Below are 24,151 nucleotides of genomic sequence, written 5' to 3' on the forward strand. Positions count from 1 at the left end.
AAAAGTTAGGGCACATTTTTTATTTTCTATTTTAATTTTTGAATATTTGAAACCCAAATTAAGCAAATAAATTAGAGTTGTGCACTAAAATTATCAGAAAAATCTATTTAAGTTTGTTTATTGTATAGGATGTGTTAGGATGTCTTATTTTTTACTTAAAAAAAATTATTTATATATGTACATACATATACACACACACACACACACACATTTATATATATATATATATAGTTCACTTATATATTAAGTTCACCTTCTTGTATCTCTTTGTCCATTTTGTCTGGTTTACATTTGTAGTTCTACAATTATCCAGCTATTTTTTTTCATACTTTGTTTGCCTCCTTTTACCGTGTTCTTCAGTGGTCAAGACCCCCACAGGACCACCACAGAGCAGGTGTTATATGGATAGTGAATCATCCTCAGCACTGCAGTGACTTTAACGTGATGGTGCAGTGTGAATGAACCTCCAACAGTGCAGCTAGAGGTTCATTCACACTGCATATTTATTGTAATAATACGGGAAGTTGTATATTTTTAGACGTGCCCGTAAGAACTGTGGCCTCCACTGATATCACCTGTATGAGTGTTGGCTGATTAGGGGTTTATGATCTTCCTCCAGAGCTCAGGTAGTGCTCATGTCTCTGACTCAATGCCGTGTGGAGAGGGAGGGCTGCAGGCTCTGTGGGGAACTGCTGCTTTTAGAGAGCAGTTTAGAATGCAAAATGAACTGTTTCATTCCAGCACCTGGGTGATTGCGTGGCTCAGAATGATGTGTTTGTGTGTGCATGTGTAAGAAAGGCTGCTCCTACTTCCTTTTTTACCCTCCCACCTGCACCAGCTGTGGTGCTTTGGTCTACCTAAGCTCCAGTGCGAAGCAGCTGGCCTGCAGAAGTGATGAATGTTGCTGATGAAAGATGCTGATTGATTGCGAGAATGCATCCCTTTCAGTTCCTCAAAGGGGAATGTTTAGGTTTCATAGCGTGTGGCGTTTAATAGTAATTACTAAATTCACCTCTTGTTAGATTTGATGCAATGTTTTTCCTCGTATCCATTCACATACGTTTAACCAAACTCCCTCCAGGCGTTGTCCCAAGCCGTCTGCATGCCAAATATCCTCTGCACTTTTCGTTTCCATCTGCAGTGCATGGGGAAATAAGTGTAGCTGCAGATTGAGACTGAATGTCCTTTTCATATGCAGCCGTGCCTCTCATGTTAACAGCCATTTAGAGCATGTAGAGGGCAATGACAGGGTTGAGCTGCTGTGGAGCTGCTCTCATCTATTCCTGGGGCTGAGAGAGAAAGAGAGAAAGAGAGCAATTGCCACACAGCTTCACAAAAGCCACTGCAAGAAGCTGCTCTCCTGTGGGTGCATTCAGATACTCTTAAATCCACTCTACTCCTGTCTGCCGTCCAGCTTTGTGGGTTTTTTCAGTGCATGAACCCGGACAGTTAATGGTTATTTTCTGTAGAACCAAGAAGGCAACTTTGAACCTTGATTGTAAACTGTATACCCTCTTCTTTAGCTTATTAAGTCCATGACACATAAAATGTTTGCTTTTAGTTTTTTACAGCTGTAATAACAAAATGTTGCAATGCTGTAACCATTGAAAAATGAACAAATGCTTTTAATGAATGAATGAAAGTAATTTTGGACTAAGAGTGTGAACCTTTGAGTTGATACCAAATCAATTCAATACATCATTCATTAGTTGTTCATTTATCCAAAAAGCAATTGTAAATAAGGACATTTCGATTCAGTTCGATTCGATTCAAGAAGGGGTAGATCATGGCCTTGTGAGAACCCTTGGCACAAGAGTCTTTGACCCTTTTTACACCTGGTTACTTTATGCCTCTTGACTATCAGGATTATATCTGTAAAGGTCAAGACACAGAAAATGTCCCACATGTTCTAGCAGTGCAAACACATCCATCTCTCCGAGACGCACTCAATAACCAAAACTCCTCCTCATGCAGTACATCACTGGGCATGTGATCCATGTCTGTGAGGAAGATAATAGATGATGCACATGGTTGGACATAATGAAATACTTAATAGCAGTGTTGGACAGTAACTAAGTAAATGTAATTAGTTACTATACTTAAGTATTTTTTTCGTGTATCTGTACTGAAGTATTTCCATTTTGGGCGACTTTTTACTTTCACTCCAAAAAAAGTCAAATATCTCACTTTTTACTCCACTACATTTAGCAAAATCCATCATTCCTCTTGGTTTATGTGTGCATAAAAATGTAATGTCAAAACGAAAGAAACACAAAGCAAGAACACCAATTAGGGCACAGCGGTCACTTTGTTTTGAGCTTGTTTTGACCTGCTGGACACACTGACCCAGTGGGACTCTAACCTATCTTTGTGTAAGTAGACCACAATATAGAAATATGTACACGTATGCAGTTGTGACTGGTGCATTTTCTGAATTTATATGAACACTTTCATTTTATAGTAAATGCATTTTTGCTAGTTTTGTTTATGAACAGAGACAATACACATCAGCGTCAGACTAATTAATGACATTCTATTAATCGATTGGTTTACCAAGAGTGACACGATAGTATTTTCTCCTAAAATGAGTTAATGAAGCAAGAGTCTTCTTACAAAAATGGTAATAGGGCATTAGTGATCTTTTAGTACTTTTACTTTCGATACTTAAGTTCATTTGAAGGCAAATACTTTTGTACTTTTACACAAATGGAGGTCTAAAGGGAGGAACTTCTACTTTTACTGGAGTAATATTTTATTTCACTTTAACTCAAGTGCATGATTTGTGTACTTTGTCCACCACCGCTTAATAGCAACATGGACAGATGCTTCTGTGCAAAACAAACTGCAGATGAGAAGGCTAAACATATCAATAATTGGTACTTAGTTGCCGCATAATACATTTATATATATATTTATTTATATATATATATATATATATATATATATATATATATTATATATATTTATTTATATTTTATATATTTATTTATTTATATATTTATTTATATGTTTATTTATTTATAGCAACAACAATCCATAACAAATGGATTTGCATATTCCGTCCCACACAGAGATCAGATTTCAGTCCGACTAACCAGAGACGTATTTGACCATCAAGAATAAATGCATGTGGCTAAAATTTTATCAGGATACAATCCAAATACTAGTCACATGAAGTGACCAGGTGTAAACTGGGTCTTGGACGACCAACATCCAACCCCCCCCCCCCACCCCCCTGCACTAAGGTACTAAAATGAGATCAGACATTAATTCAAATTTATGTTTATGTGCACTTTCAGCAACAATGAAAACAATATTTTTGTTATGCAAATACAATGAGCCTCATTAATGTGCAAAATCCTACTGTGTCCACCTTGCTACAGGTTTTGTAGTTCTAGTTTTGTAGGTTTGGAGATCTTTATGTAATTTCTGAAGGTCTTTTATGAGTTTTGAAGATTTTTATACAAGAGTTGATTTTTTTCTTCTCTTGTTCTTTCAAACCAAATTGAGTCATAATGCAAAAACAGGACTCATACAATTTCCATATATACAGTATATGGAAATGCTAATATCTCATATGAATGACAACAGCAAAATCCCATGAGTTAGTAATAACTGAAAACAGAAAACAGACTAGAAATTATATGTATTTCTTTTAATCAATTTAATTTATTTTGCCATTTGTACATATTAAAGGGCTATTTATTAATCTAATATCTATATCTACAGTGGATTATATTTGAGCTACCTCTGGCCTTGGTCTGGTTTTGGTCTGAGGCCCCCCACAGCCCCTGGCAGTTAGCCCCTGGGCACTGGCCCCAGTCCTCTGGTCAGAAATCCATCCTTGGATTCAATACACTCAATAGTAATTATAATGCAGGTTTTTAAAGAAATATTATAATGCATTAAACGTATTAAAACATTCCCATTCTATAAAATGAATTCAATCAATTTACTTCAGTAATATTTGGTACATCGAAGGTCATTTTAAGAATATGTGCTCTAAACAGGTTAAATGTGTGTGCACCTGAGAAATCAGAAAGATGACTAATGATGATACATGTCAGAGGTGGCATGAAAAAAAGGAAGGCCAATGGTTGTTTAAAGATTTTTTGTTAATACATTGCAGCTAGTTTGTACATCAGATTAATGCAGTTGCCTTGGATTGAATTCTATTCAATGCATCGAGAAAACCTGATTCAGTGCACCTCTTTTTCGGACCATTTCTACTAGTTCATTCACAATGAAATATTCACATAATTACGAACTGACAATTGATAATTGCTATCAAGTCAATATTAGACACTATTGTATACACATATAGTATCTTATATGTATTCGTATTGTAAGCATAAATGAAACAAACATCAAAAACCAAATGGACATATTTGGACATATTTGTTGTGTCCTGGACATTGGCAGTCGGGTTTTGATTCCTCTTGTCTGTGTGCTGTGTATAAAGTGGCCGGTGGCCAGAGCAAACTGAAATGGTGCAGCCACTTCTCTATTCTGTCTGAAGTGTTTAGGCAGGCTCTCTGAGGAGAGGCCTGGCACAGCAGGATGAAACGCAGGAGGTGAGCAGCAGCCAGAGGCCTGGCTTTACTGGAGCACCTCTTCTGAGCCCATTCACTCCATAGCTTTCATCTGAGCCACACACAGGCTCTATTAGGGGTCATAAGGAATCAGCAGAGCTGTTGATAGTGTGCTACTGTCAATGGGCAGAAGAGGAAAGGCTGTTGGGCCTGTTGGGCTAGCATACTGAAAATGTTTGGCTGCACATTGCATTGTTACAAAATTGACTAGTATATATTGCAGTTTGGTGACATAGACATATTAAGATGTACTTTTCTTTATATGGGGGTCATGAGATGATCTGCACTGTGGATCAAATATAGTTAGATTTTATGCTATTAAAAAAAATTGTGATAGGACTTCAAAATAGTGCCGTCATCCAAGCGGTGTCACTGTCATTGGGAGATTTAATCTGTTTAATCTGTGGCTGTGAATCCAAGAGAGCGTAAAATCCTAGCCCCACCAGTCTGTGTTGTTTAGAGCAAAAATCAGTCAAGTATGTTTGGTCCTCTCTTGTGAAAATGTATCATTGCAATGTGTGGGAGAACATTTTGTAAAATGAGTTGTGTTTCAGACCCTTCACTAAGTAAATAAATCTGATGATTGTGAGTGTGTTAAAAGAGAATACAAAGGCAATTCAGTCAAAACTGGTTGGTTAGTGTAGTGGTTAACACCTTTGCCTTCTATGCTATAGACTGGGGTTCAATCCCCCACCAGGGCAAGCACCCTACACTATACCAATAAGGGTCCTTGGGCAAGACTCCTAACACCACCTTGGCCTGCCTGTGTAAAATGATCAAATTGTAAGTTGCTCTGGATAAGAGCGTCAGCCAAATGCCGTAAATGTATAACCTGGTGAAGGGTGTGTCTTCCAGGGATGTGAGTGAATGATCTACCATTGTCATCATACACATATCAGTATAATGTTGATTTTGCATTGGAAACCTAAACATTGAGCCAGGACTTCTTTTTGAGCCTGTGTGTGTGATAGTAATGTGTAAAGCCAGATGATGTGATCATAAAAACTCCCACAAAGTCTGACTTGATGCATCTGACTTCTATATTAAGACTCATAGCAGTACACAAACACCATATTCTTTTTTTTTTAACTGGGTACTGCTAACAATAAAAATGATTTGTGGTATCAAACTTAGTGATTTATATTTTCCCATAATACAGAAAAACCCCTGTGCTCTGAAACCATTTGTATTTTGTGTATATTTCCATTTTCAGTCTAAAGAAAATGGTCTGTAAATCTTATGGGCCTGTTTGGACCTCCCTCTACATAACGTGCATATTGTCTGATTAACAAGTCTTAATCCTCTGAAATCCACCATGTCACCATGATATGTAAAATCATGTCTCACATATTTTACTAACTCTGAAACAATTTACATTGCATTTTGCTGAGGAGATCTGCAAATTGAAAGTCACATTTTGAAATCTACTCATAGCTTTTGCAGTGTAGGGATGAAATACCGTAATAATAAAAAGCACTTTATGTATGTTTTGCCCTGGTTCAGTTTTCATGACAGTCATGGTTCAGTTTTCATGACAGTGGCAACTGTGAACAGCAGCTAGAAAACTAGCCCTAGAGGCCCATTAGAAGGCTTGCTATTCGCTCCCTACACCCATCAGCAGTTTAGTTATTCACAGTGCAGCTTCACATCACCAATGATTGAAAAACATGGTTGGATCGAGTAAAACATGCTATCAGGGAGGGTCTCTGAGCTAGGTGATTATTTTTATTTGATGATAGATTGGCTGGTGGGAGGGGGACACAGTCAATACTATTTGAATTGTGATTAATGGAAACAGGCACCTGAACATGGTAAAGAATTGATTTCAGGTTGACTTTAAGATTAGTAACTGAATAAAAATGCAGTTTAAGGGATTAATTATGCTTTCACCAGATCAGAAAGGCCTTGTTAAGCCATTAGACTTAGCATATGTTGTAGTGCAAGAACCACAATCCATATCATATTGAGAAATTTGCGTTTCACTGTGCCTGTAATGTTATGTAATGTAAGCACAATGTCAAACAGGAGTTTTCTTGCCTGTATGAGCTGTGAACTCATGTTACCCTTCATGCGGTAGTCCCTCATAGCTTTGTGTGTGTAGCATTGCTTGTGTCAGTGTGCCATTTGTCAGAGGTGCCTGTTTCCATAGCGAGCACATTAAAAACACCATAGCATTTACCGTCACAGTAATGCCTGATATTACATGCTGCTGTGATGTTTGAATGATAACATCTCAGGGAGCGGAGCCAGAACAAAATCTAAATGCGGCTCAGCTCTCCGCAGGTTCTTGGGTTTGTGCAGGTGCATATATCTGGGTCTCATTGAGTCTTAATCACCTGTGTAGACCAGCATGAGGGCTGACTCATCTGCTGCTGATTATGCTGTTGCTGCTGCGGAACTCAGGCGTTCTTAACGGTGTAGGAGCGGCTCCTCTCAGGACCAGCATTGTGTAACAGTGTCTTAGAGGATAATGAGGACCCAGCTGAGCCGTAATCCTGACACCTGCGCTTCTCCAATTGGTTCAGTAAAGCAGCGTGGGCCAAAATAGACCCTGCATTCTGATGCTTCACACTAATGTGAAAACCCAAAATAGACCATAGTTAGCACTGTGGAATCACTTTTATTTAAACCAATGCCTAAAATTGCCATTGTGGTGGTTTCTTGAAAGGAATAAAATCACTTTAATACACTATATGTCAAAAAAAGTATCCTAATAGCTAAAAAGGGCCCTTTATATCTGAATAGATTAAGTATAGGATTATCCACCTGCATAAGGACGGAGAAAGTTAAAGGAAAATAAGCCAAAAACAGAACTTCCCAAAACTAGAGATAAAATGACTAAAAGATACAGAGAAAATGAGACTCCTAATAACCACATAAGACCTGGTAGACCAACAAGACTGTACCTATCAGATGACCAGTACTTAAAGCTTTCATTTTTGAGAGAGAGGAGAAAATAAAGCTGCTTCAGATCTGAAAAGATCCACAGAGGTTTCTTTCCGTCCTTCCACTGTGAGGAGACAACTCAACGCTATGGGTCTGAAGGGATGTGTAACTGTCAAGAGGCCTTATTGAGAAAAGAAACAGACAAAAAAAAGACAATTTGTGAATTTTCTAAACTGCTTATCCTCTGGGTCACAGGGGAAGCTGGAGCCTATCCCAGTGTTCACTGGGCGGAAGGCAGGATACACCCTGGACGAGTCGCCAGACCATTGCAGGGCAGACAGACATATGCATCATAGCGCCATGTAGTGCACATGAAATTAAATTTTTAACTAATTTGATTTGACTATTTCAATATTTACTCCACTATTTATAAGTGGAATTTTTGTTCTATTGTCAGTGGACTGACCTTCCTCAGTATCATGACCAAAGAGATTTCATTTAAAACACTCTTATTGCTCCTTTCATATTTAATAGCAAGCTCTTTCTCAGTATAAGTACTTTTATGAAAACTACTCCATCCCCCAACTCTGCTATCATGTCATTTCAGTTTAACAGAGCCATTAGGAGTCAGTGGTGCTGATGGTAATCTTCTACTGTGAGTGGACTGTGTTCCGTAAAAGGGAAGCCTGTCAGGCTGTTGTTTTACGCTAAGACTGGCCACATTATAGTGACATTTTAAGGTTAAACAAAGCATGTATACTGAAATTACTTTAGCTTCTAACTGTCTTATAACAGAAAAGGCTATTTTGAAGTTTATGACAGTAATTAGATGCATGTGGGTTATGTGTTAGCACCACCTTCAGCTGTAAGTTGTCAAATATGATCTTAGGCAAGTGTTTCATGTCAGTTTGATCTATGTATCATTTGGAATCTCTCCCCTTCATGTGTGTTTCTCTTGGCTGTGTTGTGCTGCTCACAATGATGTGTCATTCCTCGTAACGAGAGCAATAAAATAGCACATCCAATTTGTGCTCTTTCAGTATGAGTACTTTTGTGAGAAAGACTCTGACCACCAACTCTGATATCATGCCGTTTCAGTCATGTAGTGGCTGCAAGTTCTTTAATCAAATAGGCAGAAGAACAATTTGGCTCTTTGATGAAATGTGAAGATGATGTAACATTTCTCCATGGCCTAAAGATCTGAGTTCATGATTCCATCAGACTCACTGACACCACTGTAAAAAAGCAGCCTGCACTCTTAAAAATATGGTGCTTCAAGAGTTCTTTAGTAAAGAAAATGATTCTATATAAATTGGGAAGCACCATATTTTTTTGATGTGCAGACTTTGATGGTTCCACCTTGTGCTTTGCAATGCTTTTAGTGCAGTCTGTTTTTTCTCAGTGTTTTTCTTTGAAACAAATTTTATTTTGCTAAATTTTATGAAGGAACTTAAATAACTTTACTGTAGTTTACCAATAGTTAAAGTGTCCAGATACTTTTTTGCGTAAACGTACAATCAATTGTTGCATAAACATCTTCACGTCAGTCTGTAATATTTATCTTCAGCCAGTCATGTCTGATAAATGATGCTAGTCCATTTAAAAGCTGTATTATTAGATACAGGAAGGGTGTAATGGTTTATTGATTTGCAGCTATTATCCTGAGGAAAACGGTCCAGAACAGGCTGTATCTCAAATAGCTGGTTGTTGATGGTTATGCTCCTTCTGCTTAAAGCAGTGCACCACCTGAGCTGTCTTTGTGTGTTGATGTCTTTGTGGTCTCTTTCACAGGCAGGGTCCCGTGAAGCCCGAGGTGCTGTCGATTCAGTGGTCAGGAAGGCGATCCAATCGAAGACCTCAAAGGAATAACAGCTTGTCTCCAAACAACCCACTTCTCAGCCTTGTCAATTCAGGTGTTTATTCTTAGCTCGGGAGCTCCAGAGGAAATGGTGCTCGCCTACGCTGCTTTGGCCCATGCATGGGGAGGGAGAGTGGGTGGGTGGGGGTTGTAAGGAGACAGGGGTCATTTGTCTCTGTCACCTTGTAATTATGGAGTTTCGAAGTTGTAGCATTTCTCTGCAACATTTCAATAGTTCACTTAAAGGGGAATTCCACAGATTAAAAAATGCATGATTGAATGGTGTAAACAGAATCATTCAGAGTGGTTTGATGTAAAAGACTTAATTCTCTTAATTAAGAATAAGACCTTTTCACAGTGGTGGTATTAGGAGCCAGACGTCTGGTGTGTTTAATGCCTCTAATAGCTACAGCACAGAAAGCTATTAAAACCCTGAAATGATTATAACCCTCTGCCTGATGCCTGGGACATTGTTTTATAATAGTTTTGAGTAGGCTTTGTTTTAAAACATATTTTTATAGTCCATTCATGATGGAGAGGTACATGCAAGGCATTTTTATTTGTTTAGAATGTTTTCTATTTATATATATTTATATATATAAATATATATAAATATATATATATATATATATATATATATATATATATATATATATATATATATATATATATATACCCCCATATATATATATTTTTTTATTTTTTATTTTTTATTTTTTTATTTTAACTAAAGATTTTACCACTATTTTTTACCGTCATCAACATTACATATAATTACTAGAAAGGCACTTGTAAAGTCACAGGCCTGGTTCCTATCACCACAACTGTAAAGAGATCTGAGTAGGTAAGTTTCTCTACAACAAACCATTTCACAAAAAACACTCTGAATGACTTTGTTTACATTTCAGTTATTGACTTACGAAAAGAATCAGTGGAATTTTCCTTTAATATTACATATCACTCCTTTACATATTAATGGATAAAGGTGCCAATCTCACATGATCTTAGATCTGCAGATACTGACCTTCTGCAAATACCTTCCATAAAATACAGAAAACATTGAGATGCTTTTAAACTGTGAATCGCCAAGCTTAGTGCACGCTTCTTAGAAACCTTTTCAACTTAGTATTTATTCAAAACTCTACATTTCTTAACACTCTACATTTGTCTCTTTAATTTTATTTGATATAATTCTGATTATATCAGAAATCCTCTGATATAATGTTTGAACAAATAGCAATGATTTTTTCTATTACTGTTAAGCTTTAGCACCAGTCTGTAAAGCACTTTGAGCTGCCACTGGCAAGAAAAGTGCTATATACTACTTCTACCACTACAACTACTATTACTACTACTACTACTGATAATAATAATAATAATAATCTTTATTTTCATGCCAGTTTATTAATAAAGATAATTATTATTATTTTCTCTGAACTCAGCATCATCAAATCTCACATTACACTAGAATTGATTTAGATTATTTTGGTATGTATAATTTATTCCAATCTGTTCTAACATTTCAAAATCAATGCAGTTTAATGGCCACGATCAGGTCAATACGTTACACCAGCAATAACAGACGTTATTTAGCAAGAGACTACGTGTTATCTCAGTACAGTAGCCCGAGGTACAGCATGAGTCAGTACTTCACAAGCACTCAGTAGAGCATGCGTTGTGATTCATGTCTTTGATTCTGTTCAGCGAGTCATTTTTCTTTTCTTTAATGCACTGTTGTGATTTGCTATTCGCTAGAGTTTCCATCAAGGGCTGTGCTTTGCCTCGAGCTACCGCTTAGTCGTCCTAAGAGAGAAAGGAAAGCTTTAGATGGCTCTGAATTCTACTCACTTTGTGCCGTGACCCTGAAAATCTGTTTTGCACTAGCAGACCCCAACACCATTCCGTTTCATTTAAGCTCATTCATTTACGCTGGAGCAGTGTGCAAGAATTCTGTACAGAACCAAGGTCAGGCTCTGTGTGCCGAAAACGTCTGAAAACATCTGCTTCTGTAGGTTTGTATGAGGAGGACAACCAGTGGATGACCCAGATCAACAGACTGCAGAAGCTGATCGACCGCCTTGAAAAGAAGGTAACGGCTCACACAGAAACTGGTTTGGCCATATTTAGCAGAAGTACTTGAGTAGCCCATGTCCATACTCAAGCTCTGATACTTTGGCTCCCGAGTAGGGATGTGCATACAGACTTTGATTAGATGTTCAGATCTCTGTAAGAGGTAATGAAACGATATCCGGTTAACTACAAGGAAGTTAAAACCAACAAAAGGGGAAAAGGGGATTTAGCGTAAAGCTGTAGGCTTATGTTTCAGGTGAAAGCACAGGAGGGTAACATTTCACATGTTACACCATTCAAGAACAGCCATGGGTAACTGGTAGGTTTTGATGTTAGAAGAGGATCTAAGCACTGGTTTGATCTCCGGTGATATCACAGCCGTCCGTGGCTGGAGAGCAGGATTGGCTTTCCTTTCCTTGGGCATGCAGGAGGGTCTTCCCTCTCCCCCATAATTCAGGTCAGTGGTAGCTGCTTCATGTGTCTCAGAAGAGGTGCAAAGCAGTACAGATGAAATTAATTAAATTAATCTACTGAAATGAATAAAATTCATGACTGAAATGTAATTGAATAAAATGTACACTGATTTTCTCACTTAAGAAAGGATTATCATTTGGGAATACTCAGGGAAGTACAATCAATATTAATATTAATATCCATCAATATTATATTTGTATATACATAGTTCTTCACTGGGGTATTTTGGGATGTTCTATTTCACTCATTTGAATATATATATATTCAAGCATCTGTTAACAATCTAATTAACAAATGGATATTCAGTTATCCCTGGGTAAGGCAAGTTCTGCTACAGGGCTCCTTTTTTAATCCAGTTGGTGGTGCAAATATTAGTCACAAATAATATAGAATGTATGAATGTACATAAGAATCTACAGCCAAAGTTAAATGAAATCAACCCTTACAGTTGTATGTAAAAGTTAGAGCGCCCGAAGGCAAACGTTGATTAAGTGAAAATAAGTTAACATGATGGTATGAGATTTACCTGATAATTTTAGTGCACAATTGATGTTTATTTGCTGAATTTAGCATATTGGCATAAATAAAACATAAAATAGTGCATGTTAAATTCAGCATATTAGAAAATCGACAAAGCGTGTAATTTGTCCCAGGTTACCAGTTTTTTTGCAGTGACTGTAGCCATATAACACAAGATATAACATTGTTTTCTAAGCTGTACTTTTGTAATGCAACACAACAAACACCCAGATAGTGATTTTTATCTTCAAATTCTGGCACCTGGAACAGTTACTGAGTGTTTGTTATGGAATATTAGCTGACTCGTATTGCCATCTGCATAATTATGAAATGGCTTATGATTCATGCTGGCAGTGTCATGTTATTTCTCTCTTAGTCTCTCTCTCTCTCTCTCTCTCTCTCTCTCTCTCTCTCTCTCCATCCTTCCTCACACACCCTTTTTCACTTTACATTTACTCTGTGCTTTCGTGTCTTTGAGTCATGGTGCAGGGTTAATTATAACAGAGGCATTTGGCTTGTTGTGACTGTGCTGTTTATTTTCTTTTCGTTAGGAGCTGCGTCTGGAGCCAGTAGAAGAGGAGGTCTCGGAAGGCACCACCAAATCAGTAACTCATTTACGGCTCCCTCTCTCCATCTCTCTGTGTGCTCCCTCAGTGTTCCGACTCATTACTACTCACTCTAGATGCTGTTGTCTAGGAAACAGTGTGGCTCTCGAGTTGTTCTTTTTTTCATCGATGTCTGTTCCTCTTCCTCTCTTATTTGGCTGTTCTGTCTTGTCGCAAAGCACTTTTTTTGATTCTTGCTGGGCTCATATGGTGAAACTGAGAGACTGAACACAGTGTGTTGTCTCTGTACGAGATGGAGGGAATAATAAATAGCCGTGAGCAGTTCCGTGGCACCCTGTGGTGAGTGGCAGTGAGCTCAGGAATGCATGAGAAACAGCAGGAGATCTTGTTGTTCGCCTAAAAACATGGAATGTATGAACATGCCCACATACACGCAACCATCCAGACACCAACAATTGGAGTAAACCTCAGACGCCGTTCTTCAGGCACTAAAGGTCAGCTTTCCAGACACGATCATTAAGCCTGGAAAAACACTTTTTTAGTGTAGGATCCTGCTGTCGGCGAGCTGTAAGGGGAATTCTATCGGTTTGTCAATATTTCTGTTCAGTTAAATAGGCAAGATGTAAAAGTCATTCAGAGTGGTTTGATGTGAAAAGATATGTTCTAGAGAAAATTACTGAGCCATAATTGCTCATAACAGCAGTGATAGAAACCTGATGTCAGAGGTGTTTTATGCTTCCACCCAAATTTGTAACTTTTTAAGAGAAAGGAAAAACAATGTAAACTTTCAATGAAAGATAATGTAGAAATATTTATTTCAAGCAATATTGGTTCATTTCTGTTGATCTGTATAGATAGATAGATAGATAGATAGATAGATAGATAGATAGATAATCACTTTATTAATCCCAGAGGGAAAACCATCTATTACAGCAGCACAAAGTACATTAAAGAGCAGAACAAGAGCAAAAAATATTGACATACGTTATTATACAGGTGCATAAATGCGAGAAGTAGTAAAGATCCATCCATCCATCCATCCATCCATTTTCTAAGCCGCTTCTCCGTCAGGGTCGCGGGGAAGTAGTAAAGATATATAATAAAATATACTAAAAAAAACATAAAATATAATGTGCAGTATGAAAATAAGTAAATAAAATTGCATTAATTATGCAGATCACAATGCAGTGGTGCATGTCACATCCAGAGAATGAACTATGTGACTGTACTCTGAAAATGATACAATATGTTAATAGTTGTATATGTATGGGTGCATGCAAAGATAAAAGGTAGATTATGTCAAAAAACTAAAACAACAACAAAATGTTATGAATATGCTACATGGTGCCTGAGACATTGTTTTATAATAAGTTTGGATGGGGTTTTGTCTTAAAAGGCACACAGAGGGTGTTGTGAGGCAAAATAGATTTACCTTTACGTTCACCATTATTAGCATTACATATAAAACATACACAGATTTGGAAAGTAAATAAAGTGGCTTTATTTAAATAAAGAGACGCCTAGTTCAGAGGTAAGTTTGTACAATGCACCATTTCACATTAAACCAATCTGAACTACTTTTTTTGCATGGTGGACTTTCCCTTTAATATATGAACAGATAACAAATATTGCAGAAATGACTGAGCTGAAATAGCAGTGCAATGGATAGAGCCGGTGGAAATAGCGTCCTGGCATGACCTGCGTTTCATTTTCTTATTTTCCATTCTGAACTGATATTGCATTTCAAAACTTGCTCAAATCACTTTTTGCGAACCACTTGACTAAGTGTGTGTATGATTGAATGTGTGCACATGGCTGAGGAGCACAAAAAGGTTAATCATTTATGCTTCATGAAGTAATTTTCTCTGGATGAGGCTTAATTGCACGTTTTGTAATGAATGTGCGTGAAATTCTCTTCTCCAGATGAGGCTTAATTTCTTATTGTCATAAATTAGTGTTTGTGAGGCCATGACGCAGCCTGTAGAGCAGACACTGTGTGCAGTGGATAGGTGGTGCAGAAAGTGTCTTACTGTTTATGCATCAGCAGTGTCAAGATTCTTCTGTTACAGATCGACCTCTTCTACAAATAATACATATGTATTAATGCATTTTATGTGTATTTGTCAACCACTAGTTCCACTAGTGAGCTCTGATTTCCTTGATTTCCTTGTCAGTAATGAGCTTGAGGGCAAATAAAATTTTATATGTCACAAAATATAATTTTATATATATATATATATATATATATATATATATATATATATATATATATATATATATATATATATATATATATAATGAATGACTGGGATGTAAAGAAACACCAATTTTGAGAATATAAATTCACAACACAGAAACATATACAGTCTGCACTAAATCCACATTTTGAAAAGACAATATTCAGAATAAATCTACTTTTTTTACACTTTTAAGAGAGTAATTTTAGTAAGGTAAGTCGTACCTGGTAAATAAAAAACAGTCTTTAAATATGACACCATCAAAACTTGATCATTACCTACTCTAAATTCAGAGCATGGCATGTAGTAAACACACTCATTAGACAGTCTCTAAAGGAGAAGAACATACCAAACAGCTTCTTTACAAACACTGCAGTTCCTGCTAAAGCCTGAGTAGACTGATAAACCTTGGTGATGAGTCAGTGTTACTGAGCTCTTTTGAGGGATGATTCAACGTCCTCAGTAGTGGACATGTTCACCATTGATAAGCACAGCATCAGTGCTATACTGTACTGGTGCATAGTTACCCACTTTACAGTAAAATTTACTAGATTTAGTAATTGGGATATGGCAAATGTTTTAACTTAATGTTAGGGTGAGCATGGTTGAGCAAATGTGTGACAAATTACATCAAACGAGGGAGTCAAATTATGTTTTGTTCATTTTCACACTTAAAACACTTAAATATGACAGTTTTCTGCAAACTTTAGTGCACAAATTCTATTTTTTGCTAAAATATTAGAATTAAAAAAATATTGGAACATAAATTTTACATGCACAACGCAGATCATGACCTCCCTGGAGCCCTTAGCCCAATTCTGCAAAGGACCCCTCCTACCTGACCAATGAATCATGTAAAACATTTTGCAACTGCCACATAGTCACACATGACACCCCAGTGCTGCTGCTACATTCCCTCCTTTAAAATAGTTTGCTCCATCTGTCGGTTTAAGAATAAGTGGATCTGTACAGAACAAAATGAGGTATAAACAAACAATATTTATCAGTCAATGTTTACTTCTCTACTTATAAACCTATGCATAGCACCTGAAAAATGATAAATAATAATATTATTAATGTTATCAACTGCATCAGGCCCATTCAAATGGATTCCACATTTCTTTTATACATTTTCAAATATAAATATATAAATATACTGTTTATACTGTTGCTTGGCTGAATACTTATTATATATATATTGTGTACTGCAAGATGTGCACCAATATTGCACAGTATGCCCAGCTAATCAACATTCATTCAATATTTCTTTAATAGTTAATGTCAATCCACTGCTTTCCATGTTCCATCAGTATAGAGTTGTAACTAAACCTTGACTGAGAGACTAGATAATCACTATTTGCAAAGCACAAGTTTTATTTTGTGCACGAAATCAAAATACAGAGGAAAGAAAAAAAAACTATTGCAAAAAATGAAAAAATGACAGTATTTAACTGAAAAATTTGTTAACTTAATTTAAACTTTTTTTTATTTAAATGAAAAACTAAAGACAATAAAATATAACTCCAAGAATATTTCAACCTGTGGGATGTGGTACATGCATCCGTATCATATATGTGTGAGGCTTATACGAAAGGATTCTCTATATGAGAGTGTGTGAGTGTGTATATGTGCATGAGCATGTGCGCATGAGCATTAGGAGATGCACAAAGTGAGAGTTTATGGGAGGTGGCACCAGTGCGGTGCCTATGGAGAGGTCAGCTTTGACCCCAGGGAGAAAACTCTCACTTTCTGTTACCTTCAGTTGAGCCCCTATCTGGCCGTCAGCTGGCCTCCAACAGCACTGCCTGTCAAAGACCAGCCATTATTCCACTGTTATTTATGGCGTTACCTGCTACCGCAGCCTCAGGGCCTTCCTCCGCAGGTTGCTTCTGCACTAGTTGTTCTGAGTCTATGTGACATGACCAGTGGCTGCAGTAATGAGTGAATGACAGAGCGCTTTGGACACATTAGCCACATTTCGCCCCTTGTAATTGTGCCAGACTGGTTTAGCACTATTCCCGCTTCTGGGTCTTTTTCTCTGTTACCATTTCATTCCTAAACCTCCTCCAGTCAGCCGTATTTGCCCGAGCTTCATTCCTCGTGTTCCTGTCTCCAATCTAGTCTGAGTCATTTTGTCACATTCCCCCAACCTTGTTCTTGGCCCATACCCCAGTCTCTGTCCCTAGACCTTGTTCTCTGTTCTCCTCTCACAGCTACTGTCACTGCACTGCATGTCTGCATCCTCCCTGTAGGTGCACTAACCCCAGTCTTCATCATGATCTGGGCCTGTGTTCGCAAAGCATCTCGGTACAAGGTTGCTCTGCAGTGTCAGTTGTTCCATGTGTCTCATAAACATTTTTTATTTAAATGTTAAAGAGACCACATCATGGAAATCAACATTTTCCTTACTTTATGAAAATAAAAGTTGAATTGTTAGAATGAACCAGCAAAAGTAGCTTGTTTGTGATGTCAAAACCATAAAAATATACAAATGAATGTCTATTCAGTCTACAGAAATTTTGCCATCACTTTAATGTAAAGAAGTAAGCAGTGTTGCTATTGTGTTCAGCTTATAGCAATGTTATTGGAGCAGAAGATGTGGGAAAAATGATAAAACATTGTACTGTTCAATGCTGTCAGGAGGGAAACATGTCATTACAGGCTTCTGGAGGACCATGATATCCGAGCGAAGTTGTTTTTTGTTTCCGACATCCCTGAAGATTTAAGCCCAAAATCAATAGTTTGCTCTGTACATTTAAGCCCTGACTGTTTTTAAAAGATGCACAACACAAGTCAACCAATAACAACAGAGAACATTTACGTATAGCAGTCGTATAAGGCAATAACAAACAAACAAAAAATTCTTTTTAATTCTAGTTGATAAACAGAGGTTTATAAATGAAAAAAATAGCTATTTTGGATGCATTAAAAATCACACAAATGCTATCTATGGGCTTCAGGGACAAAAGTAAAATGTAAAACATAGGCCCTTTAAAGTGTCCTGCAGAGCATTTCTGGCCTGGCATCAGTTCTCCTGTGCTCATGTGCTTTGAGGTGCTTGTGTAGCATGTGAGGCTCCTTTGTGACTCATGCGTTCTCTCTCTTTTTTTAGCACATTCTGATTGTCCAGCGGCAGCTGCCGGTGCTGGAGGACGAGCTGGAGGAGTTCCGCCTGGCTCTTCGGCAGTACATCGACTGTGCCAGTGCTCAGACTGGCTGTCTGCAGTGAGTCCACACACCTCCAGCTCTGCCACCATGCCGCCCCTATGCTGTACATCCTGCATCTACAAAAATATCACACAAGTGTCAAAAAGTGACAGGAAAGAAAAATATTCAGAAGAAGAATATTCTAGGCTTGGCATTTGCTGGGTAGCAATAAAAAATGTATGGGACGCCTTGAGTAGCTTCAAAGAGGTTATGCTGGTTCATGTCTCAGTCACAGTGCGCAATGATGGCGTATGTTTACAAGCCCTGGAAACAGGTTTGACTTTTAAAACTGGGGTGTGACGAAAGTGACAGACAGCATGTTAAGACTCATTATTATATTTCCCCAGTGACCCAGGGGCACTGGAGGCGTACTCATCCACATGCCAAAAGCTTCTCCAAGTTTGACATTAATTGGCCTCTTCCTATTAGCAGAAGGAGCTGGTGCAAGAAAGCACAAAGATGAGGAAAAACAGAATGATGTGTGACTACTAGATTTGGCCTGTACTGATGCTCACATAGAAATGGTCCTAAAGGATTCAGTGACAGAATCTTTTATTCTTGCTTTTTTTATAATAATAATAATAATAATAATAATAATGTCTTCACTTAATTTTGCTTTTGGGTATATAAGAATGAAGCTAAGGTTCTCCTCAGATGTGAGTACAGCATAAATCCATCATCAAGTAAAAGTATCTCTGCTTCAATTAAATAATGACTCCAATAGAAGTAAATGTCGCTTAGCGAAACACCACATCAGTAAAAAAGTATCAGTACTAAAGCTACTTAAGTACTGAGGTGCTTATAGAATTGCAGCAGTACATCTAACACCTATCAGCATAGAAACTGAACTTTGCAAGGTGATATTCTTCTGTTTTAGGGCTGCTTTTGGTCTAAAATAAAATGTTAAAGCTCTCATAAAAACTCAAATTTAAGGGGAATTCCAGTGATTTTTCTAAATTTCTAAATTTCTACGTAGTTCAATCACTGAAATGTAAACATCTTTATGTCATAAAGAGTGGTTTGACATGAAATGGTGAACTGCAGAAAAATTTACAGAAATAGATTTCTTTACAGTAGTGGTGATAAGAACCCAGGGGTTGCGATGTTTAAGTGTAGCCTTTGTATTTAGTATCCAACATGATGGGTCAGCATATATATGTCTTCTGAAGTAATGTTGATTATGGTAAAATAGTGGTAAATCTAAAAATTGAAATGGACTCAGAATGTTTCTCTAGAATGGTGTATTTCCCATCAATCCCCTCTGAATGACTTTGCTTACATAGTACTGACTTATTTATGCACATTTTTAATGGTGGCATTTCCCTTTAACACAAAGTGAATAGCTAAAGTAGAACCGAGGAGAAAGTTTTCTGTATTTTCCATACAAATATCCTTCAGTAGAACTAATATTAATAAGTATTACGATCAAAAAATATTCAGAAAAGAACCTTTTTATTCAGCTCATGTAAATGAGTAAAAGTAAGTGGTTAAAGCTCATGTCTGGCTCTCCTACAATGCAGAGTTGAGCTCTTTAGAGAAAAGTAGGGCTGCACAATATATCGTCCCTTAATCCCTAATCGTTACCGCAACACCAGACTTCGCAGTACTGATACAGAAGTGTGCTGAGCAATCCAAACCCCTTCAGAAACCAGGGATCAGCTGTATGTCTGGAGAATTAAAATTTTTTTCTTGCTCAAAGTCACCAGACATTTAGGCTGCCTGTAATACAATGGACTGACATAGTTTTATAGGCTGGAGTGATGACTAGATTAGGCCCAGCCTGTACATGACGAGTTTCCACGTAGGAAAAAAAAACAAAAATAGGCAGAACAGAGTGTTCTACATACAATCTCAGCACATGGAGGCTGTATATAATAACATATAATACAGCACTAAACACATTACACAGCAATGCATTCCTTCGGTGCAATATACAAACCAGCCTCTGAACAATCACTGGATGTATGTGTGAGCATCCTGACCAATCAGAGATGCTCTTTAGATGTTGGGCTGAATCAAAGCGTTCACATGAGCTGACAAACAAATCATTTTGCTTACAAGACATTTAAGCCAGGCGCGACAAGCATTCACTGATGTGTGTTTAATACATTAGAAAGTATACTGCTATTGCAATATGTAGCAATATATTTTTTTCAAGTTTCATTTGATGTGAAGTGGTGCATTGTTTACAAATGTATTGACTCTAAAATTGTCTTTATAATTTCTTTACATTAGTGGTGATGAGAACCAGGGGTTGCAATTATAGCCATTTTATTCACAATCCAAAACAAACAGCGAAGCTACACGTGTCTTCAGAGTTTTGATATGTAATGTTGATGATGGTAACATAGTAGTGAATCCGAAATAAGACATTTTATTTGGGAACTGTTTTGCCTTACAATGCCCTACATGTACTTCTTCACCATACATGAATATAGAAAACATTAATTTTAGGCCACACTTTTATCTTAAAACTATCATAAAACAATGTCTCGTTACTGCATTGGGGCAGGAAAACATTCAACTCTGCAGTGTTGTTGTTTTTCTGGGTGCATGAGTCAGTTTCACTGTTGTAGGTGTTTGTTCGTTTGTTTGTGATGATTCCATAATTGCAGCATTAAGTCCTCCAGAGGGAAACTGAAAGAAACAATTTAATGGATTGTTGTGCAAAGTTAATAATACTACTGTGCTCTGTTGGCAGCGTTGCAGTTCAGAGGATTGCTAATGAATCTCGCTTCATACTGTACGAGTTCTGGGAACACAGCAGTGTGTGGAAGAAGTAAGGCATATTTTCATTCTAGTCAGTTCCTAATGTGCAACCATGATCTTTATTCTTTCTCCAGAATCTCCTGTATTAAAATTAGTTTGAAGCTAGACTCAGAATGTAGGCTATGTAGCCAAAAATATCACCATGTATGTAGTTTTTAATTCTTGAAAGGGCTCTCTGGCCAGACTAGGAAAACACCCTTTTTTGGTGTGTTTTAAATGTGTGAGGACCTACTATTGGTTTGGGGTGGCTTTTGGGGGGCAGGCTGTTTGACATGTATTCTAGTTTTCTTGCGGTTATCTGGTACTCACTTGCATTCAGCAGCTAGCTAAAAAAAACATTTGCATACATGGCCCTTTAGCACTCCCTGCAGGCCTCCCAAAAATCCTCCCACTATTAGAAGGGCTTTTTTTTAGTGGCTCTTACAATGAATGTGTGCTTTGAACAGTTTATACAAACCTTAATTCCAAAAACATTATACGTCAAATTTCCACCCATGTGGAAAAAAAATATATGAACATATATTTTTATATATTTGAAATACATTTTATATACATTGCAGTCCATGCTAAAACACATTCCACACATTATAATGTATTTCAGAATATATTGCCATATTAAAATACATTTATATTAAAATGTATGGGGAAATACTACACATAGAGATGTACCAGACAAAACGTATGTATGTAAATGTATTTATCAAATACATGTGAAAATGTATGAAATGGCCAAAATAAAGTCAATATTATTCATTCAGCTCATGTATGTTTAATTAATATCTGTAACTTTTGTTAAAACTACACAATTTAATACAAAATACATAATAACAAGTACAAATAAATGCATTTTTAAACATATGTAATTTGCCTTTTTCATACATTGCAAAACATATTTGATAAATACATTTGGAATCTATTTTTTCCATATGGGCAGGTATTTCTAATTGCATGGGTAACTTGCACTTCTATGAAAGATATATGCACATTTTGGGGCAACATGTACTGCCTACACCACCTTTTCAGGGATGTCCATGCTTATTTCACCGTGACAAAGCATGCGGGTGCTAGATTGGCCTAGAAACCTTTGGAAACTTGTCTCCCATTGAAAACGTGTGTCACATTATAAAGCACAAAATACTACAAGGAAGGCCTAAAACAGTTGCACAGCTGAAAACTTATGAGAATAAATGAAAGAATGGCAAAAGAAAATCTGCAACACTGGAGCAACTGGACCCTTCAGTCTTCCAACGATTATTAACCCCTTACCAAGCCATAGGCCAGCCAGTGGTCTTAAAATTTTATTGCACACTTCTATAACCTAAGAAAAGCTCAGTTCGTTTGCATTGAGGTCCCTGTAGTTAATGAATAATGGGCCATAGTGTGTAAGAAGCCTGAAATGTTAAGGGGTTAAGGGTTGTTAAAAGGAAAGGTGCTGTGGTACGTGTTGAGCACGCTTCTGCAATTTTTTTTTCGATCATGTTGGAATGTTCTTACAAAAATGCCAATTCAGTTCATCCAGTACAACATCAAATATTGGCTTTTTGTACTGCTTTCAGTTTAATACAGGCCAAACTGAATCACTAATCACTGTTTTTATTAGTATTTCCCATTGTCCAGGTGTTTTGGAATTGAAATTTGTATGTCACAGCACTTATATCTAACAGAAACTTATCTACAAACTGCCATGAGTGTAAAACATTTTACTGCCCATATATTTTATTACATTTTGATATGTTGTCTCTTATCTGAAAGAATGCATGAGGAAGAGGACCTGAACTTAGATTTCAGGTCTTTAGCATTGTAAGGTTTCCATTTAAGGGTTAAATAATACTGATATTGTAGTAAGGCTCTAGTATATGTCCTAACTAGGCCTTTTCTGTGTGCAGCCATCTGCAGACAAACTACAGCAAAACCTTCCAGAGGGGCAACGTGGACTTCTTAGAGACACCAGAGATCACAACAACTATGCTGGTACCAGGTGTGGTGCATATTCTCTTTATTGGCCTTTGCATTAGACTGACTCACTGTGCTATCCAAGAACCATCTGATTAAAAGAGCATTTATCACAAGCCTGAGTATCATAACTAGTGATATCACTTGCAATGACTGATGAGTCTTACATACTTTGTGAGTCTAATCAGTTGCGTTTCTACCCGTAGCATCGTGGTGGGTCCTGAACAACAATTAGAGCTGTTTGACTCCAGATATCCGGACACGAGAACTTACGAGGACCAAAAGGGAAGCTAGTTCGACATCGCTATTTCTTAATCATCTGGAAGTGCACCCTTGTGTTAACGCTTGCTGTGAAGTCATGGTGAATACCATCAGACATCTTTGTTCCCTCATCTTTAGATCTTTAAACTGAGTACACTCCTAGATGTAACCTCCTAAAGCAATGACTTCATTGTTCTGATGATGTTGCTCAGTGACACCATCACTGTGTTGATGTTTCTTCCAGATTAGCACTTTTGTTAATCTGTGACTCAGCAGTACAGCGAGTGTGAGCTGCAGTGTCCTGTACCGTCTTAGCTAGTCTGTGTAAGTGTCAGGACTCAAGGCCTCATGCCTTATGTAGCAGTACTTGTACTACCCTGATAAACCACAAGGTTTTGACTCTACTGTTTCTGTATAAAGGTACACCTCTGTCACTGTATTTTATGTAGTTTGTCAGCTCTGAATAAATAATAAAAAGGCTGTCGTCATCCTGTTTGTTGTTTCATGTGTTTGGGGTGTAGTTGTTTTTGTAAGCTGTCTCTGTTATAAGGTCCGTCTCTTTCATCATCTCTTGGAATAGAAGAGTTCCCTTTACTTTTATGCCCACTATTTTCCCTGTTTAAAAATAATAGACAAAGCATCAAAACTTTGGATACACATATGGAATTATGCAGTGAACTAAAAAGTGTTAGATCTTCTAATTCAGACTCTTCAAAACAGCCACCCTTTAACCAGATGCAGCTCTCTCAAGCAGCTTCA

General features: G+C 37.4%; 1 protein-coding gene across 1 annotated transcript in view; it reads left to right on the forward strand.

The window, feature by feature from the left end:
* Window positions 1–23,880, forward strand: part of necab1 (N-terminal EF-hand calcium binding protein 1) — a 49,987-nt gene extending 26,107 nt beyond the window's left edge. The window contains exons 7-13 of the mRNA XM_017708642.2: window positions 9,270–9,391; window positions 11,349–11,425; window positions 12,951–13,004; window positions 18,315–18,427; window positions 21,111–21,188; window positions 23,065–23,156; window positions 23,338–23,880. Coding sequence (XP_017564131.2) covers window positions 9,270–9,391; window positions 11,349–11,425; window positions 12,951–13,004; window positions 18,315–18,427; window positions 21,111–21,188; window positions 23,065–23,156; window positions 23,338–23,366 — 565 coding nt within the window. The 3' untranslated portion in view covers window positions 23,367–23,880. The remainder of the gene's footprint in view (window positions 1–9,269; window positions 9,392–11,348; window positions 11,426–12,950; window positions 13,005–18,314; window positions 18,428–21,110; window positions 21,189–23,064; window positions 23,157–23,337) is intronic.
* Window positions 23,881–24,151: the final 271 nt, after the last annotated feature.

The sequence above is a fragment of the Pygocentrus nattereri genome, chromosome 27 (genome assembly GCF_015220715.1).
Source record: "Pygocentrus nattereri isolate fPygNat1 chromosome 27, fPygNat1.pri, whole genome shotgun sequence".
Taxonomy (NCBI): Eukaryota; Metazoa; Chordata; class Actinopteri; order Characiformes; family Serrasalmidae; genus Pygocentrus; species Pygocentrus nattereri.